General features: G+C 41.6%; 1 protein-coding gene across 1 annotated transcript in view; it reads left to right on the top strand.

The window, feature by feature from the left end:
* Positions 1-20,291, top strand: part of LOC138258868 (IgGFc-binding protein-like) — a 96,072-nt gene that overhangs the window by 37,020 nt on the left and 38,761 nt on the right. Inside the window, exon 4 of the mRNA XM_069206165.1 lies at positions 3,518-3,708. Within this exon, the coding sequence (XP_069062266.1) occupies positions 3,518-3,708 (191 nt within the window). The remainder of the gene's footprint in view (positions 1-3,517; positions 3,709-20,291) is intronic.

Genomic DNA, 20,291 nt, shown 5'->3' on the forward strand with positions numbered 1-20,291 from the left:
CCTGTGGAGTGTAGAATTAGAGGGCAGGCGGGAGGTAGTTGCAATTGTTTTTACATTCTGCTTGCTGGTATTGCACTGGGCTATGGCTGATGTAATGAGTTGTTTACATGTTGCAGGGAGGGACTTCAGAAGTGTGAAGTCACTGGAGTTCCTGTTTTTCTTCCCTATTCTTTCCTACCTATGGATCGTTTTTGGCAAAGGCCTTTAGAGTACCAGGGTGATGAGGGTTTCAGCTTGAACTTGAATGCTATAGTTGAAGTGATTTTCCAGAAAGGAAAGTATAAAGTAATTCAGAATAGCGCTGTCATCAAATAGGGAGGTGGCAGAGTGAGAGATGATTTTGAGCTTCAGGTTGTTGATGGAAAAAATATTCAAACATCTAAAGATTATTTGATCTCTTTGGGGGTTGATCTGAGTGTTTTGGTTGGATGATGAGCATGTTGATGGGGATGTCGAGGTGATTGGTCTAGTCCAGTGGTTTGAGAGGTGTGGATTGTGATATAAAAAAAAATGGGGTTGAGGTTTTAGCTATTGGAGAGTGGATTGGTTGGCTGATTTGCTGTGCATTGAGTGTGCCGATGAAGTTGAGGAGGGTGTTTCTTGTGGTTTTTAATTCTTGTGTTGTCTGGGAGGTGAAAGTCACTTAGGAGAGGTGGTCCGAGAAGTTATCTTTGAAGTCCATATTGTTTAATTAAATAGGCCTGTGTTAGAGGTGGAAGATGGTCGTGGCATGTGCTGCTCCACTGCACTAATCATTAATAGTTCGGCACACCTCCCACAGCGTGCCTCTAGAAGTACTCCCAAAATTAACTTACTAGCCAGCCAATTCCTGGAAGATTGTGGTGCCCTTTTTGTTTCCCCCTCTGCCCATAGCCCCGTACCTCACACTCTTCTGTTGAATGCCCTCCATAACCTCTTCACACCACAAGACAGCTGCTTTAACTTGGTCGATGGAGGCAGTGTCCACAACATCTCTTCCCATCCACAAGGTCACTCCTTTATTGGTATTATGTGGCCCTGGCTCATTTGCATCTATAGGGAGATGTAGGCACTGATATAAGCCCATCTCTCCCCCCTCTGAATGAGCTGCTCCTCTATAATGTACCATTAACCATCTAAATGACGATGGTGCCCCATCCAGTGGCCCTGTCCCAGACTGGCGTGCCAAATAGAAGACCTAGAGTACTCTATCCTCAACTGACCTCTAGGAAGGAGTAGGCCTACCAAAAGGCCAAAGTACTGCCAAACACACCATTTAATTAAGTTCCCCTAAAGACAATACATGTTAGTCCGTCTCTATGTCCTTCTTCTTCGGCACTGTGTATCAAACATACAAAGAAACATTTGGGAACAACTAATACAAAAATTATAAATAAAAATATCAAGGGAAATTCATTTTACGTTCACTAACATTGAAGAAGAGGCTATCTTTAGCTTAAAAAATACTTCCACCCAAAGAAATCAAGTGCTATGTTTGATGTTGCAGTCCCTATGTCACCTGTGTCTATTTCACTGTATTTTCTGTCCACTATTCTGCTTTCTCCTCCATTGCAAGCCAACTGCCCCTCCCCTTTATTCCTGTTCAGAGTCCCACCCACCCAGTTCTTTTCTCTCATCTCTGGTGGGTGTGGAACCACACACCAATTCTACAGTGCACACACTTACAGTTTAGCTGGCCTGTTCTGCATTGCATGGGCACTCTCAGGTGTCCCATGTAATACCCAGAAAAAAGAATTAAGTATTCCTTTGGTGAATGTGCATTTTCACACACATGTATACACACACACATGCAGAAACACACACACATTCTATTAGTGTGTACATTTTAGGCATTCTTTTCCAGAGGGAAAAAACATAATCATTCAATACCCAGTAAAGAAAAATTGATAGTTTCCATAAAATTTCCACCCAATCTTTTTTGTTCTTGTAATTTGCGGTGCAAGAAAGCATTGGTGTGGGTAAGGCATACTGATACCCATATATATATATATAACTATGTGGGTTTCATTTACCTTCCCAATAGCCTGTTCTATCATGCCACTGGGATTTCCCTGTGCTCTGCACCCTTTGTGCTAAGTCTGTGCAATAGACGTATCACATCATACATATATACATACATTTGTATATACCTACGTTACTCATGTTTCTTGATTTACTTCCAAATGCAATATTACAGAAATAGTGCCATACAGGCGGATTTTCTGCAGTACTGTGATATTAATTTAGACCTCAAAAGAAGGAGGGGCATACCAGATGAAAGCCCTATGAACCCTTAAACTTCAGGGGTAGCATATGGGTCCCTTAGTCCCTTCACAATCAGGTACTGCAGTAATCTGTAGGGTAAGCGTGTCATACTGATGACAGATTTCAAATTGTGAGGGGTTTCCTTGCATGCCTGGGAAAGTACTTCGAGAGACTACTTAGATCCTCCTTATTGTGGACTCCACCGACCTCCACTCCTCACACCCCGGCTCTGCTGTCACACACGCACAACTATACAGCAGCCAGCAGTCTAAAGTTCTGGATGAAAGAGATTGGGGGTGTGCCTCTAATCTCTAAATTCCGTGGGACTGTTAACTACTGTTAACAGCCCCATTAGTGTTAACAGCGACCTATACCTAACATTGAGGCCAGAGAGTGAGCGTAAGAGAACTTGAGAATAGCAGATAACTGATGAATGATGAGTGAGGGAGGGGATGACTGCAAATATTGGGTGTGGCAGCCTAGTCTCAGAGAGGTAAAAGGGTGGAGAAGGAATCTTTGTTGGCTTGAAATGGGTCGAGGTGGTTTGAAGTTAAAATTTCAGTTCTTCATTCTATGTGGGTTGATGTTAAATGATCAGGTCATCAATCCTGATATAGCAGATACTCCTCAAAGAGATGGATCTGGACTTTTTTTTTTTTTTTTTTTTTTTACTTAATAGGATTGGGTGAAAGTATAAAAAGAAACATATACAAGTGAGAGAGGACAATAGGGATAGGATCCTTAAAATTTAATATAAAGAAAACATCTAAATGAGGTGAGCACAATAAAATACTGATGAGTAAAAAAGAGATGAGGGACACAAAAAACAACTGATAAGTGAGGAGATCTATATGAAACTATTATAGGAAGAGACAACAGTAGGGAAGACGAGCTAGATCAAGATTAGCAGGTAATTAAAATGAAGAGGAGATGGAAGATATGAGAGAAAAGGCACAGCTGTAGCAGGTAGACATGGGAAGAGAAGTCACAAAAGAAAAGGGAAAGAGGACAAAAGGGGGTAAGTGCAGGAGTCAAGAAATAAACAAGAGGGATCAACCATGAAAGAGAATTATAAGACAACCACAGCACTTGAGAGGGAGATGTAGTTCAAAGTCCGGGTGTAGTTGGAGAAGACATGTCTATCTGTTTCCACTGCTCATACCATTGGTATTAAAGGACACACATTTTAATATATTCTGCTTTCACTGTTCACTAGCATTCTCAAACACATTTACCAGATATCTTACCAGGGTGCTGGGCTCTTCTCTTCCAGGACCAGAGGACCCCCCTGAGTTTACCTGCCTCTCCCACCACGGTGAATACCGCCTGCCCCTCAGCCTGGTCACCGATGCCGAACTATCGATTCACGATGTCCACCTCAACAGCCCGGAGTGCCAAGCTCGACAGGAGGGTCAGTGGGCTGTCATCACCATGCCATTCGATAAGTGTGGCACCCAAGTGGTTGTAAGTATTTCTGTTATTAAATATTGTTTGCAGAATAAAGGCAGATTGAGTGTTAAAGTAGCACTAGACTACATTTATTTAGACTTCTTAAAATATATCTACTTTTACACTTGTGAAGGGCACCTATCAATTCCTCAAAACAAAATATATATTTTTATGACACATATCCAATGAATTTATCTAATTTGGATTTAAATGTTACTGTTCATAATCATGCATAAAGAATTTTCATTGGACATTGTGAGGCATATCCAAATTCAGGAGGAATTTATACAAGAATTTACAAAGCCAGGCAGTCTCACCCATGGTAGAACTATTGGCTTTGCAATTCCGTTTAGCCATGTTGTACAGCAGCACGGATGCAGCACAGTATGTCAGAAAGTTAGAAAAAAACGTGCTATGACTGGCCAGCGCTGACTGGGAGGGGTGGTGATCCATTTTCTTAGTATAAACTTATTATCTGCCTTCACAAAAAAGTTTTTTAATTATCTTACGTCCAAGCTGAAGTTTGCCGTTTTTGCCCCACATGAGGACAGCAACAAAAAGACCCTGCAAAGCAGAGGAGGGAGTGACATGCGGCTAGCATCTTTGTGCATCTTGGCACTCAGTGGCATCATGTTTGGGCGCTTTTGTTTCTGATAAGACAGGAGGAGGGCAGCAACAAAGAGAGAGGGCATGTGGGGTGAATGGGCAGACAACACTGGGTGAGAGGCAGACCGGATAAGCAACAACGCAGAAACAATGAGGGATGGAGCAAGAGAAAGGGGGTGAAAGTAAAAAGGAAAAATGACTTCTGAAAGCAGTGAGGGGTAGAAGAACACTGGGCAAGTGAAGCCGAACTTGGGCCATGCTCCAGGGTAGGGACAAAAACACAAAGACAGAGTGAGTCTGGCATTTGCTGACAAAGGAGGAGCAAGATATTGAGAGTGATGATGTAGCCAAGCCATGGTAAGCAACGGGTGAGCTCTAAGCCTCCTAAGTAAACAAACATGTTGCAAGCGACAGTACATGTGCTGTCTCAGGCGAGACCTAAAGTATAGGGCGTGGTGGGGGAAGTGGGGAAGGAGGGAGCAAACTGTCAGACAAGCGAAGGTGATCACCAAACACACTGAAGGACATAAAACAACCAACAGTGCTACCAAAATATTGTGTCCTGCCTGAGGTGGAAACAGCCTTTACCTTGCGGCCTTTACCGTGCAGGATCTTACATACCAGTAAGTATTTTTACCTTTACCATGCAGTACTTTACTACACAGGTAATTATTTTCTTTTAAATAACATACTTTTTATGTTATTTAAAAAAGTTATTTTAATGTTTAGGATCGTGTATAAGTAAAGGGTGATAAGGATGACTTTAGGTTTGATGGGTGGATAAAGGTAAAGGGAGGGAAGGATGAGTTGAAGGGTTCAGAGGTGAGCAGAGGTAAAGTGGCTTGAGGGTTTGGGGTGGGTAGGGATGAAATGTGTTGAGGGTGACATGATGGTCCATGGTGGGGGAATGTGAGAGTGACCTGAAGGTTCAGAGAGAATAGAGCTAAAGAGTGGTGAGGCTGACGTGAGGGCTCTGTGGTAGTTAGAGAATAGGTAACGAGAAGTGAGAGAAACTACTGGACTTGAGGGCCAGGGGTGGGTAAAGGGAAATTAGGTGAGGGAAACTTGAGGGGTCAGTGGTGGCTAGAGGTAAGGGAAGAAGAGAGTGACATGAGGGCTCAGGGGTGAGTAGAAGGGACTATGCGTGTCTCGATGGTGCATGGGCGGGTAGATCTAAAGGGAGGTGAGGCTGGCGTGAGAGTTAGGGCAGGTAGAGGTAAAGGGAGGTGAAAGTGACTTGAGGGCTCGGTGGAGTTAAAGGGAGGTGAGGGTGACTTTGAGGGATCAGGATGGGTAGCAGTAACAGGAGATTAATGTGGCTTGAGTTTCAGGGGTGAGTACAGATAAAGGAGGTGAGGGTGACTTGAGGGTTTGGAGGTGGAGGTAAAGAGAGGTCAGGATGACTTGCGGGCTCACTCGTGAGTAGAAGTAAAGGGAGGTGAGGGTAACTCGAAGGTTCATATGTAGGTAGGCCAAAAGGGATGTGAGGTTGCCTTCAGGGTTCAGGAGAGTGGGGTGGAAGTAAAGTAAGGTGAAGGTAACTTGACGGGTCGGGGTGGGAGAGGTAAAGGAATGCGGGGGTGACGACTAGAGAGTATGATATGGTGCAGGCTGTCATTGTATGGTATGGTATGGTATGGTAATGAATATATGGCGTGTTATTGTATAGTATGAAATGCAATGGTATGACATGGCATAGACTCTCCTTGTAGTGTATGGTATGTTTGGCCTGTTGTTTTATAGTATGTATGGCATGGCATGGCCTGTTATTGTACAGTATATTATGGTATGAGAATGGTATGGTGTGTTATTGAGATGCATATCCTATGAACGTCTGTTAGTAGGCATACGCATTCTTTTAGGAAAGTAATGCCATCACCAGTTTGTACAATTTAAAAATTATGTAGGGTTTGTTATTGTACATTATGATATGGTGTGATCTTTTATTATATGGTGTGATTTGTCATTGGCCTGTTATTGTACAATATTATGGTTAGGGCTCCCGGTTTAATGGTAGTTATTTTTTAAATATTTTCATCTGTATTTATCCATATTTATTTTTGGGACATCTTAGTGGTATCTATCCATATTTATTTAGCTTTTTGTGAACAGATGAGGGTATAACTTGTATATTTTTACATTTATTTAATGGATAAATGTGCACTCATACTTTGAAGCCTGTCAGGTTTTAGCACATTACACTGCCAAAAATAATGAAATAATAACCCCACATTAAATGAATAGTACATTAGCACGTATACTGTTGAGCTATGCAGTAATTTAAAGAACTCTCATTGAGCTTTGTAACTCCTTGTGCTGCCAATATGTACAGCTGTTGGCCTGAAAGCCATTAATCTCAGCATGGTGAGTCACTCAAAAGAAGCCAAATTATCTGTAGTTTTCCACTTGTAAAAATGAATACAGAGAGGAAAGAGAATGTTTTCTGTCTGTGTTTATCTGTAAAAATCAATAAAAATGGAAAACAGGGAGCCCTATTTATGCTATGACTATGGTATGACATGTTATTGAGATATACAACCTACGAACCTCAAACAGCATAAACATTCTTTTAGGCAAGAACCAATATCACCACTTGGTACAATTTATAAATATCTAATTAATGTCAGATTTCCCAAATTGGGTAGGGTCTCGGGATTACATGCAATGCAACAAAAACAAGTTTCAGTCATAAACTACCTTGCTGCAACATGTTACTTTCTAAAAAATTAATAAACTGTTTTGTTATGCAGCTCGGAAAAGACTGGCTGTAGAAAAGTGGTTTACTCAAACTTAGAACAGCTATGCAGCACCGACATTGGCCATCCCGCATTTGGTCCATAGTTCTGCACACTACCTGTGTCTCCCAAGCCCCTCCCTCCCAGGGCCACACGACTCCAGGGACCTGATTTTAGGGCGCAGCGGTACCGAGACGTGACGGGAGCCGAGCGGTGGATGATGCAACACATGCGGGCTGTGAAGCTTGGCGGTCCCTAGGCCTGAGTAGTACAGACTGGTGGGGGAGGAGACAGAGGTATCGGCCAGTGGCTTGTAGGCCCCAAGCCTGGGTAAAGAACATTCAGTGGCAACAGGCAAGTGGCCCTTGACAGACTGTGGCTCAATTTGTGGACCCCTCCAAAGCTGCATGAGGGGCGGGGCCACCTGCTCCCTGACTACTGGCGGTGCTGCTTCACAGGACGATGTGACAGGGCCAGAGAAATGCACCCAACTGCCCGCCACTCGGGTGACCAGATTTTCAGCAAGAAAAATCAGGATTGGCAAAGAGGTAGAAACACGACTAAGGGGGTCATTCCAAGTTTGGCGGGTGGCGGTTGCCGCCCGCCAAACTTCCCCGTCAAAAGACCGCTCCGCGGTCAGAAGACCGTGGGGGCCATTTCGACTTTCCCGCTGGGCCAGCGGGCGCCCGCCAAGGGAGCACCCGCCGGCCCAGCGGGAACGGCCCTGCAACACAGGAGCCGGCACAGAATGGAGCCGGTGGTGTTGCAGGGGTGCGACGGGTGCAGTTGCAACGGTCGCGATTTTCACTGTCTGCTAAGCAGACAGTGAAAATCATGCTGGGGCCCTGTTAGGGGGCCCCTGCACTGCCCATGCCAGCGGCATGGGCAGTGCAGGGGCCCCCAGGGGCCCCACGACACCCGTTCCTGCCATCCTGTTCCTGGCGGTAAAAACCGCCAGAAACAGGATGGCGGGAAGGGAGTCAGAATCCGAATGGCGGCGCTGCAAGCAGCGCCACCATGGAGATTCAGCCCAGCCAGGGGTAATCCGGCGGGAAACCGCCGGATCCCCTTTTCTGACCGCGGCTTTACCGCCGCGGTCAGAATGGGCAGGAAAGCACCGCCAGCCTGTTGGCGGTGCTTTCCGTCGGTCACGGCCCTGGCGGTTTTTACCGCCAGGGTCGGAATGACCCCCTAAATCTATTAGGTCACATGGCCTCTTATATAATAACATATATATATATATATATATATATATATATATATATATATATCCATATATATATATATATATATATATATATATACACACACACATATAGAAATGTATAATATATATTCTCACATATACACATATTGGTTGAGTGAGTGGGTGTGTGAGTAGCTGTACGAATGACTAAGTGGTTGTGTGAGTGCTTGTATAGGTGAGTGAAAGGGTGTGTTAGTGACTGTTTCAGAGTGAAATCAGTGACTGAATCAGTGACTGTAAGGGTGAGTGGGTGTCTGAGTAGCTGTAAGCATAAGTAAGTGGCTGTGTCAGTCACTGTATGGGAGAGTGAATGTACGTGTGAGTAGCTGCTTCAGTGAGTGAATGGGTGTGTGAGTAGCTTCATGGGAGAGTGGGTGTGTGAGTGCCAATACAGGTGTGTGAGTGGGTGTATGGGTGAGTGAAATCAGTGGCTGTATGGGTGAGTGAATGGTTGTGTAAGTGACTGTATTGATGAGTGGGTGACTATCTCACTGACTGTATGGCTGAGTGTGTGGGTGTGTGAGTGGCTGTGTGGGTCTGGTAGTGGGTGTGTGAGTAGCTATATGAGTGTGTGAATAGCTGACTTTGTACTGTATGGGTGAGTGAGTGGTTGTGTCAGTTGTTGTGGGAGTGAGTCAGTGGGTCCCTGTTACTTGCGTTATGGGTCTATGAATGAATATGTGAGTAGGTGTGTGTGCACAAAGAGTTTGTATGCCGGCATGAGTGGGTGTGTGAGTGGGCGTGTGGATCATGTCATTAGTAATGTAATTTGAGATGTCATCAGTGATGTCACTGACCATGTCATGAGTGATGTAATATGTGAGGTCATAAACAGTGCATTATGGGAGCACATGTTGTAGTTAGTTGAGGTAACTATACCTGCGGAATTTCACAGGTTTTGTACATTTGAAATCTGAGCCTAACTATAACATCCGTGTAACCTTTGGTTATTTTACTGAATTTCTTTTGCTTTTTGTAACAATCAAGTATTTTTCAATACTATACGTTAATCCAACGACCACTGCACATGGACTTCAATTGTCTACAATAATGAATGGCACCAGGGCCTGGCATGTGGCCAAACTGTGCTGCCAAAACATACTAATGTGCACCCCTCTTTTGTCATACAGACCTTTGTCCGTGATACTGTGTCCTTATAATAACTGCTTCTAGTTAGTTTGACAGTTGAGCTGCAACTCTCTGCAACATAGAGTTTGCTGGAAAACCACATATAAGAGGGGACATTAGCCTAGTGACCTCTGTCCTACATGGTGGATCAAGTAATACCACCAATTTATCACTGCCAACAGCCCTATGCAGAAATCACAATTGTTTCAGATCTAGCAATACTAATATAATAGTGTTTCATTTTTTTTTTTGAACAAACAAACAAACTAGATGTCACGCACCCTATGAGAATCTTCGTGCAAGGTGCCCGACTTTTGCGTGATTTTAAAGTTTGTAAAATACACTTATACAGAAATTATTAAAATTGAGTTTAATATAAAAGGTTAACTAATATTGTAGATTAACTACCATACAAAACCCTACAACATATTATAATTGTGTTTTACTAGTTTTTCAGAAGTCGCAAAGTCCTTGCATGTATTTCCGGAATCGCGCAGGGTAAACAAGTTTTTTAAAAATAGGCTAAAAACATAAGTATAGTATTTTAATGTTCATATTTTACAAAAAGTTTTAGTACCACACAAATAAAAATCACGTCTGTCGACAAGTAATATGTACCAATAATACTTAAATGATTTTTACGGAGTCACCTGTACGCCGAGGACAGGCCGCGGCGGCGTTGCGCATCCCATGTGACCTAAAAACACACAATTCCATTTGCTAAGCTCACTTCAATAGTGAACTATCCTACCCATTTTACTTTACTTTGGGTGTGACTGTGCTTTCACACTTGTCTGCCAACCCAGAACTCGGAGCTTGTGCACTGTTGTTTTATTTGAAAGATTATTTTTGTGGAGATGGTATCTTCAACACAACAGCTTGAAGTGAAGGGTGTGAACATTTTGAATGATGAAGAACTATTCTGTAAACAAAGAAAAGAGAGTATAGTCTGGGAATTCTTTACAATACCTGAAGGTGAGAAAATGGTAAACGCAAGAAAGGTAAAATGAAGTCTGTGCAAAAAGGTTCTATCTTGAGGAAGCAACAAGAAATATTCTTGTGGAACATCGAGTATGTTCAAACACCTACCTACAATGCACTTAACTTGTTTAGCAAGAGCGCAGAGGCTGCAAACCGAAGAAAGTAATTCAAGCGGACATCATCTGATGGACGTTGTGTATCTGCAGTTCCTCTTACTAGCCCTGGATTTGGGAAGATTGGCATTTTCTGTCAAAAATGTGATGCAGTGTTGGGTGTGGGTGAACAAGCTGTTCCAGCCCTACAGCAGGTCATCAATGCACACAAATGTTAAATTGTTTGTTTTTCACTTTTTACAGACTTTACACCAGTTCTGCTTGACGTTACAAGTAATGTTCCTTTTTTTCAAAATACAAAAAAAAAGAAATCAAAAAAAGTTAAAACAAACACACAAAAAAACAAAAAACTAACAAATTGAAAAAACCCAGCTCTTTTCAGAACCACACCTTTCCCTTCAAAAAGAAACAAATGACTGATTTCATGGGTGAGTGAACGGGTGTGTGAGTGCCTGTATAGATGAGTTATATCATGTATCAGTTGCTGTCCAAGTGAGTGAGTAGCTGCATGAGTAACTGTATGAGTGAGTAATAGGGTGCATGAGTTACTGAATACATGAGAGGATATATCGGTGAGTAACTTGGTGTATGAGTCTGTGTACACATGAGTGACTGTATGGTTGAGCGACTGGGTACGTGAGTGGCTGTATGGCTGAGTGATTGAGTGTGTGGGTGAGTGACTGGGTGCATGAGTAGGTGTATGTCTAAGTGACTGGGTGTGGAAGTGGCTGTATATGTGAATGAGTGGGTGTGTGAGTGAGTGTATAGGTGAGTGAATGGTTGCAGGAGCGGCTGTATAGCCGAGTGACTGGGTGTGCGAGTGGGTGTATGGGTGAGTGCCTGAGTGTGTGACTGGCTGTATGGGTGCGTTGCTGCGTGAGTATCTGTATGGGTGAGTGACTCGTGTCAGTGACTGTATGGATAAGTGACTGGGTGTGTGAGTGGCAGTATAGGTGAATGACTGGGTGTGTGAGTGTATGGGTGAGTGAGTGGTTGCATGAGTGTCTGTATGGGTTAGTGATTGAGAGTGTGAGTGCTGTATGGGTAAGTGAATGGGTGTGTGAGTGAGTCTATAGGTGAATGACTGGTTGTGTGAGTGAGTGTATGAGTGTGTGGCTGCATGAGCCGCTGTCTGGGAGAGTGCCTGGGTGTGTGAGTGGCTGTATGGGTGAGTGACTGAGTGCATGACTGGGTGTATGGGTGAGTGAATTGGTGTGTTAGATCCTGTGTAGCTGTATGGCTGAGTGACTGGGTGTGTGAGTGGCATTATAGCTGAATGAGCGGTTGCATGAGTGGCTGTATATGTGAATGACTGGGTGCGAGAGTGCTCTATGGGTGAGTATTTGCGTGACTGTCTGTATGGGTGAGTGACTGGTTGTGTGAGTAAGTGTATGGGTGAGCGAGTAGTTGCAAGATCGGCTGTATGTTTGAGTGAGTGGCTGTATAGGTGAATGTCTGGGTATTGTCAGTGAGTATGGGAGAGTGAGTAGTTGCGTGAGCGTCTGTATGGGTGAGTGACTGGGTGTGTGAGTGGCTGTATGGGTAAGTCACTGGTGAGTTAATGGTTGTATAGGTGAATGACTGGGTGTGTCAGTGAGTATGAGTGAGTGAGTAGTTGTGTGAGCATCTGTATGTGTGAGTGACTGGGTGTGTGAGTGGCTGTATGGGTATGTGACTGGGTATGTGAGTAGCTGTATGGGTGAGTGATTGGGTGCATTAGTGGGTGTATGGGTAAGTGAATGGCTGTATGGGTGAGAGACTGTGTGCATGAGTGACTATATGGGTGAGTGGCTGGATGGTTGAGTGACTGGGTGCATGAGTGAGTGTATGGGTCAGTGACTGCGTGCGTGAGTGGCTGGATGACTGGATGCATGTGGAGCTGTATGTGTGAGTGACAGGGTGCATGAGTGGCTGTATGGGCGAGTGACTGTGTCCATGAGTAACTCTATGGGTGAGCGACTGCATGAGTGAGTGGCTGGATTGGTGAGTGTCTGGCTGGTTGAGAGTATGTATGGGTGAGTGAGTACGTGTGTGAGTGGCTGGATGGGTGAGTGACTGGATGCATGACTGGCTGTATGGTTGAGTTAATGGGTGCATGAGTGTCTGCATAGGTGAGTGACTGTACATTAGTGGCTGTACGGGGGAGTGGCTGTGTGGGTGAGTGGCTGTGTGGGTGAGTGACTCGGTGCGTAAGTGGTTGTATGGGTAAGTGACTAGGTGCGTGAGTAGCTGTATAGGTGAGTGAATGAGTATGGAAGTGGCTATATGAGCGAGTGACTGTGTGTGTCACTGACTATGGGTGAGTGACTGGGTGCATGAGTGGCTGTATGGGTGAGTGAATGGGTGCATAAGTAGTTGCATGGGTGAGTAAATGGGTACATTAGTGAGTGCATGGGTAGGTGACTGGGTGTGCCTATGACTATATGGGTAAGTGACTGGGTGCATGAATGGGTGTATAGTTAAGTGAATGGGTGTGTGATTGGATATATGGGTGAGTGATAGGGTGAATCAGTGACTGCATGCATAAATGACTGGGTGTAGGAGTGCCTGCTTTGGTGAGTAAGCGGATCCATTAGTGATTTTATAGGTGACTTTGAGGGTGTATTAGCTGCTGCATGGATAGGTAAATAGGAGCATGAGTGGGTCTGTGTGTGACTAAGTAAATGTATGAGTGGTGTATGTGTGAGTGGGTGTAGTAGTGATGTATGGATGACCTAATGACCATATGAGTGGTGTATATGCATGAGTGTGTCTATCAGAATGAGTGAGCAAATGAGTGAATGTGTAAGTCATATATATACAGTTATAGGAGTACTTACAACACACACTGACTGGTTGTGTGTCAAATACTGTATAGGTTAGTAACCAGAAAACACACTGGAGGCAGCAAATAAAGAATACTATCCAAAGATGAGCACTGTTACATAACTATCTGAAACCAAAATTTTCTGCCGTTTCAACCATCTTCAAAGTTTTGCTGAGATATGTCTCCAAATACTGTTGACAAAAAGGAAGAATATAAATGTTAGTATGATGCTTATAAGAGACATAAAAAATACGTATACATTAATTATGCTATAGCAGTATTTCACAATTTACTAAAACATTTGATTTTCCCTCTTTTCTGTTTTCAGTCTTTATATTAGTACAATAAACAGAGTCTGTATAATCATCATTTAACAGTGGGAACAAAACAATCATTTAGATTGCAGAAAAAACATAAGTCAACAGTATGTCACTACAAGTAAGTGATACTGTGAATTGCACTCACTACAATTGTTAATATATCTAATAAAGCCACACTTACTAGAGTAACCAAAAGACCATATTGTAAAAACATTTTGGTTATTATGATACCTGGTGCAAACCTACAAACAAATATATTCCACAGTTGAATTTTCCACATCGTTTTGTGGACATCACCCCTGATTGGTCGAATGATGTCTTAAACAGTGATGATCCACGTAGAGAAAAGTCCATATATTTATTTTTGTCATGAAAAAATATGAAGATATTTCATTCACATTTCATTTCTGGATATCCTTTTCCTGACATCACCCCTGATATGCCAAATGATGTCTTAAACAGTGATGATCCAAGTACACCAAACACCATATACCCATTTTCTTCCCTAAATCCTATCAATATATTCCATCCACAGTTAATGTTTGGATATTCTTTTGTTGACATCACCCCTGGTAGACCGAATGATGTCTTAAACAGTGAGGATTCATGTGTAGAGAAAACAGCATATTTGTTTTTCACCTGAAAACATTTGAACATATTTCATTCACACTTCATTTTTTGACATGTTTTTCAAGACATGTCCCCTCATAGGATGAATGATATTTTAAGCAGTAATGATCACCATAGACAGAAGACTGTATCTCATATTTTTTCCACAAATCATTCTTAGAACTTTGACTGCATAAATAATAGATAAGAATTAGGAAGTTTGAAAGGTAGTTTCGGTTTAAATTGCAGACTGCTGTCATTGCATTCTGTCCATCCTATTTGAGTTTTTAAATATACAGTATAATGTCCAGATGTATTATTAAGACCTTTATGGATGACAGTCAAAATTCAGTATGTTCTCCCAGTAATAGGTATTTGTCCTGCTTTAAAGTTTGTAATCTCAGTGTCCAATTTAGATCCATCTGCTCTGCATCGTTGAAACATTGCTATGATGTATTTATCACATCTTTGTATAAGCAATGTAGACAACACATCTGATTTACAAGTTGGACAGGCCATACTGCGGTCACTCTTTTTTATTACTTTTTAAAAAAAGACACACTTTAGCAATCTGGAAGAGCTAAGAGGAGAAATCGCTCAGACTGCATTTCCGTACAAGATGAGAAAGAGCAATCTTCGCATCGTTGGCTCCATGTATAACTGAGTCCAAATATATAATCAATACATCTTTTTTTTCTAAAACGTTAAGGATCACCATAATAAATTCTTGTGCATCTTGTCGAACATTTAGAGGAAATACTACAGATCCACTATATTTGTCTACTGGTACTCGAATACCTGAAGCAGAATGTACTACAGTTTTGTCATGAGATAAGCGTTGAAGTCAATGAAATAGTGCTGTGCACAATATGCTCCATGTTTTTTCCTGAATTGCCTTTACAACATCTGGTAGATGAAAGAGAGCATTGAGAACAACATTAGCATAGCAGTTTGCACCATTAGTATTATCCAACTGGTAACCTACAATATCTCCATCCTTTTCCAGTTTTTTTCTTTTCTTCACAGTTTCTTCTTCAGCTTTCCTTTCTGTCTTTTCTATCATTTTCTTTGATTGTTTTGTTAGTTTTTCACTTAGGACATAATACCTGTTTCTCGTAAACAGGATACTGACCTAAATGAGGAGCATATTCACTTCTTAATCTGTTGTACTCTCTCATAGAATTTGCATTTGGAATAACCTTCTTCTCATCAAAATCAAGTAGAAATAAACCAGATAATGTTCGAACTCGTGACAACCCTACATAGGACATTCCTTCTTTAAAAACATACTTCCAATATTATTATATGCAGCATCAACACTTAAACCTTGAGACTTGTGAATTGTATGGCACACACAACACAGACTGGAAATTGTTTTCGTGGATATACAAAGCTTTCACAAGCAAAAAGCGTACAACACATCACCCAAGCCTAATTTGCTTAATGCCATCAATGTGATCCCACTTTATAGCTAAGAATTCAACCTCATCACGGTAAGGAAAATTAATGAAATCAACAACTTTACCCAAGGCACCATTTACCAATCTTTCTTCAACATTTAAATTACCGCTTCAAATTACTCTACAGTCCAGCAGTCCTGGGTACAGATTTCTTCAAAGAGTAACTTTGTTGGTAATTTTTCACTGAGTAGTACAGTTACTCCTTGGTGTTGCATTTTATCACTTGCAGTAATCTCTAAAATATCTTCATTCTCCAGTTTTAATAAATCTTCATTAAATTCAGCACCCTCTTGAAGTGTAGGCATCAAAGAAACTATGGGCCATATTTATACTTTTTGACGCACAACTGCGCCAACGCAGTTGTGCGTCAAAAATTTTAACGCCGGCTAACGCCATTCCAAAGCATCATGCGGGCGCCTTATTTATTGAATGACGTTAGCCGGCGCAGCTGACTGGTGTGCGTAAAAAAAAATGACCCACACCAGGCAGCGCCGGCGTAGGGGAAAATGCAGCTTGGGCGTCAAAAAATGGGGCAAGTCAGGTCTGAGGCAAAATATTGGCCTCAACCCGATTTGCGCCATTTTTTTTAACTCCCAACCCCCATTGAAATGACTCCTGTCTTAGCACAGACAGGAGTCATGCCCCCTTGCCCAATGGCCATGCCCAGGGGACTTATGTCCCCTGGGCATGGTCATTGGGCATAGTGGCATGTAGGGGGGCACAAATCAGGCCCCCCTATGCCACAAAAAAATAATAATAATACTTACCTGAACTTACCTTAAGTTCCCTGGGATGGGTCCCTCCATCCTTGGGCGTCCTCCTGGGGTGGGCAAGGGTGGCAGGGGTTGTCCCTGGGGGAATGGGAGGGCACCTCTGGGCTCCTTCCGAGCCCACAGGTCCCTTAACGCCTGCCCTGACCAGGCGTTAAAAAATGACGCAAAAGCGGCTGGACGTCATTTTTTAAGGCCCGCCCACTCCCGTGCGTCATTTTTGCACGGGAGTTTAAATAAGGCGCACATGCCTTAGAGTCATTTTTTAGAAGGGAACGCCTACCTTGCATATCATTAACGCAAGGTAGGTGTCCACGCTAAAAAATGACGCAAACTCCAAGATCTTTGGCGCTAGACGGGTCTAACGCCAAAGTATAAATATGGAGTTAGCGTTGCGTCGAATTTGCGTAAAAAAAAACGACGCAAATTCGGCGCAAACAGAGTATAAATATGCCCCTATGGGTCTTTACAAAAGTTATACCTTAGCTCTGCTGCCGACTTGTTACAGGAAAACAGTTTCTTAATAAGTTGGCTTTCTAACATCTGTTTTCCCTCTTCTGTCAGAATTTCTACTTTAATGTCCTTTAGAATGTTTCCATACTCCATGTCAGAGGCTTGCTGCATATTTTGCACAAGTTCCTTGCATTGAAAATGTTGCCAAATGTTTATATTTCCAATACTTCTCAAGGAGTTTCAAGCCTCTTCATGTGAAAGAGTTTTGAAAACAGGTTGTCCTTTTACAGGCATAAGTTGTAGTAGGTCTCCAAAAACAAGCAATTGCTTTCCTCCAAACAAGAGCTCATATTCAGTTTTTAGTATCTGTTTCATTCTTAGGTGAACAAAGGCAAGTATTGGATTTGAAACCATGCTTAGCTTGTCAATAATCAAAATCTTCATTTTCTTCAACATTCTTGCTACCTCATGACAAGCTTCACCAGATAACATCTGGTATTCCAGTTTATTGCCATGTTCAACCGGTAGCATTATTAGTCTATGTAATGTAGTTCCTTTGATACTGCTAGTCCAGTAGGGGCTGTTACTACACACAATAAGTTTGAATCTGTACTCATTTGTAGGTAAGTAGAGATAACTTTACTTAAAATGTTTTTCCCGGTACCTGCTTGATCACTAATATATATATTAGTATTGGCTTGAATGATGAGCAATTGCATTCTTTCTTCTTAGGAAGAAATCCATGTTCTATTGTGTATTTCACTTCAAAATAAATGTTGTTCTGTTCATTGTTGAGTTGTTCAACTAACTGTTCCAGATCTACAGATTCCCATCTAGCTTGTTCCATTGCAGTTTCCACTTTATTCATAGCTACTGTAGCTTCATTTTCAATAATAGGTTGTCCAAGAGGATCCTGACTTAAATCTCCTGAACTTTGGCTGCTTTGAGAACTATCCTTAGCTACCTTAGGAGCTAGCATTTCTTCCTGTTGGATCACATCATTTAACATTTGTAAATAGTTTTTTAAAGATTAGACACTGAATACTATCTTTGACAACATTAAAAGAATCTTTGTAACAGTCATAACTTCTAAGTATTCCCAATTCAGTTTGCCAAGGTTTGAGTAGTTAAAGAAGAGCTAAATAGAAAAAATTTCTTTTCTCAGGAGTTAGGCAGCTAAGTTTTCAATGGTTAATTTAATTTTCTTTTTCATATTTCACTAAACATCCTTCACATCCATGTACTGCATATTTCCCTTCTTCTATGTTTTCACTTACCTTACTTCTATATCTGTAGCTTTGAAAAATTTCATAAAGGGACTTGTCTTCTAGATATTGACCTCTTTTTGGAGAGTATGTAATTGATCTTACAATGCCTGCACTTTCTGGTTTAAACTCTGCCAGGTACTGAATTTCAAGGAAAGACTTTAATACTCTGTTTCTCGTAGTAGTTGTAGATAGACCAAGACTTACCTAGGCAATTCCTTTTGATTATGAGAACAAACTTGCAGAACTCAACCTGTCACAGGTTTATTAGGTCCCCATTTCCCCATGAGTAAAGCATTTTCAAGCTGAAGAAATACAATTTCTTGCTAAGTGTCTTCTTTGCAGAAATCTCCTCCCACATATCTTTCATCTCTGTTTTTTCTGACTTTTGTAATATACGCTGTGACATACCGAGCCACAGCAATGGATTTGTCTGCAACAAATTGTATGTCTATATTAGCATTCCACATTTTTAAAATAACAGGATTGTAGTCATTGATATATTTGGATTGTTTTGTTCTTCTTAAGTTTTATGTGTGTTTTGGAGATTTCAATGTCAGAGTATGTCTGACTGTCGACAAGAAGCTGTTTATTCTTCCTTTTAAAATGACAAGTCTTGGAACTCCAAATCAACATCTTGTGTAATGTCTTGTGTCATGTTTCTTTGGACCTGTATGTATGACAACAGTACTTCCCACATCTATGTGTTTGGAAATATAAAACTTGTTCTCTGAGACCTTTTTCACCAGTGTGTTTTGGTATGGTATATGTGGCATACTGTTCTATAAAAGACAACACAGACTCATCACTGTCCGCTCGAAATATTGTGCACGTCTTTTATCCGTAGCAGCATGTGAATATGAGGAGCACCTCTTGCTTGGTACTCTTTCCACCAAATTAAAACACTTACTTCTCCAAGAGTAGAAGATTACAAGCAAGCATAGCTTGGAACCAGTGGTTGAAATATTTACAAACATTAGCAGGATATAATGAGCAAAGTTTCTTCAGCTGTTTTTACATTGATGTCTTTTTTACTAGAGTTTGTTTCTCTCACGATTTGAATCAGGTTATCCCATGCATACTCAGCACAACTCAGTGTCAAAAACCACGATGGTACTCCCAAGTTTCTCAGCATACACTTTAGCTCTTCATGACGACGGAACTAATATCAATTTGTACTACGTTGGTACGCCATTAAATCAATCAAGTTGTATTCTCATCCTTTTCATGAACTGTGTTAATAAAATCTCTTGCAGACAGATTTTGTAGGGTAACTCCTGTTTTTAGCATGTATTTTACTGCATATGAAAGTCCAGACAAGTCACTCTCAAATAGAAGGGGAAATATGTATGGGATGTACTGTTTGAATCTTGGATCCTATGAATATAATTGTGCTGATCAGTATTCAGCTGCTGGTATTTGTAAGGGCTGGTCATTATACTGACCTCCCACCCCCAGTGGGAAACGAGTGAGGAAAACAACATGCCTCTAAGCTTTTTTCCCACACACTTATGGGAGCTGCCGTAGCTTGCTCCATTTGGAAAAAATTAATAGAATCACCTATGAATTCTTTGGAATGCAACGGATGGATGTTGTAGTGCTCATAAATTTGTACTGATCAGGATGGATCTATTATTTCTATTTGTCTACTTGCTGCCAAACTGTCATCTTCAACATTTGGTGCATCAGGTTCCACAGCAACATTTTTATAATAAACATTATTTTGCACCAGGTATAAAATTGCTTGTTTAACTTTATTAACATCAACTCACAATTGCCAATATTTTTTATTCTTAGTCGGTACACCATTTACCAGGATAATAAGTGGCTCTTTATTGTCTTTGTCTATTCCTACAGTTTCACATTTTTTAAAAGTCTAATGGCAAATACACTACTCGTCCTTTAAGGCCTTTCAATAACTCTGTTGGGTGCACTATACCTGTTTTTGGCTCCAATCGTATAATCACTTGAAATGGATGCACAGATTCATATATATTTAACTCTCATAGTTGTTCTGGAATAGTCACAAGTTCTAAACTGTTATACACTGCTCTAGCTGGTGTTATTTGATCCTCTAACTGATCACAGCAGAACTTGTATATAACT

The sequence above is a fragment of the Pleurodeles waltl genome, chromosome 9 (assembly GCF_031143425.1).
Source record: "Pleurodeles waltl isolate 20211129_DDA chromosome 9, aPleWal1.hap1.20221129, whole genome shotgun sequence".
NCBI classification, from domain to species: Eukaryota; Metazoa; Chordata; class Amphibia; order Caudata; family Salamandridae; genus Pleurodeles; species Pleurodeles waltl.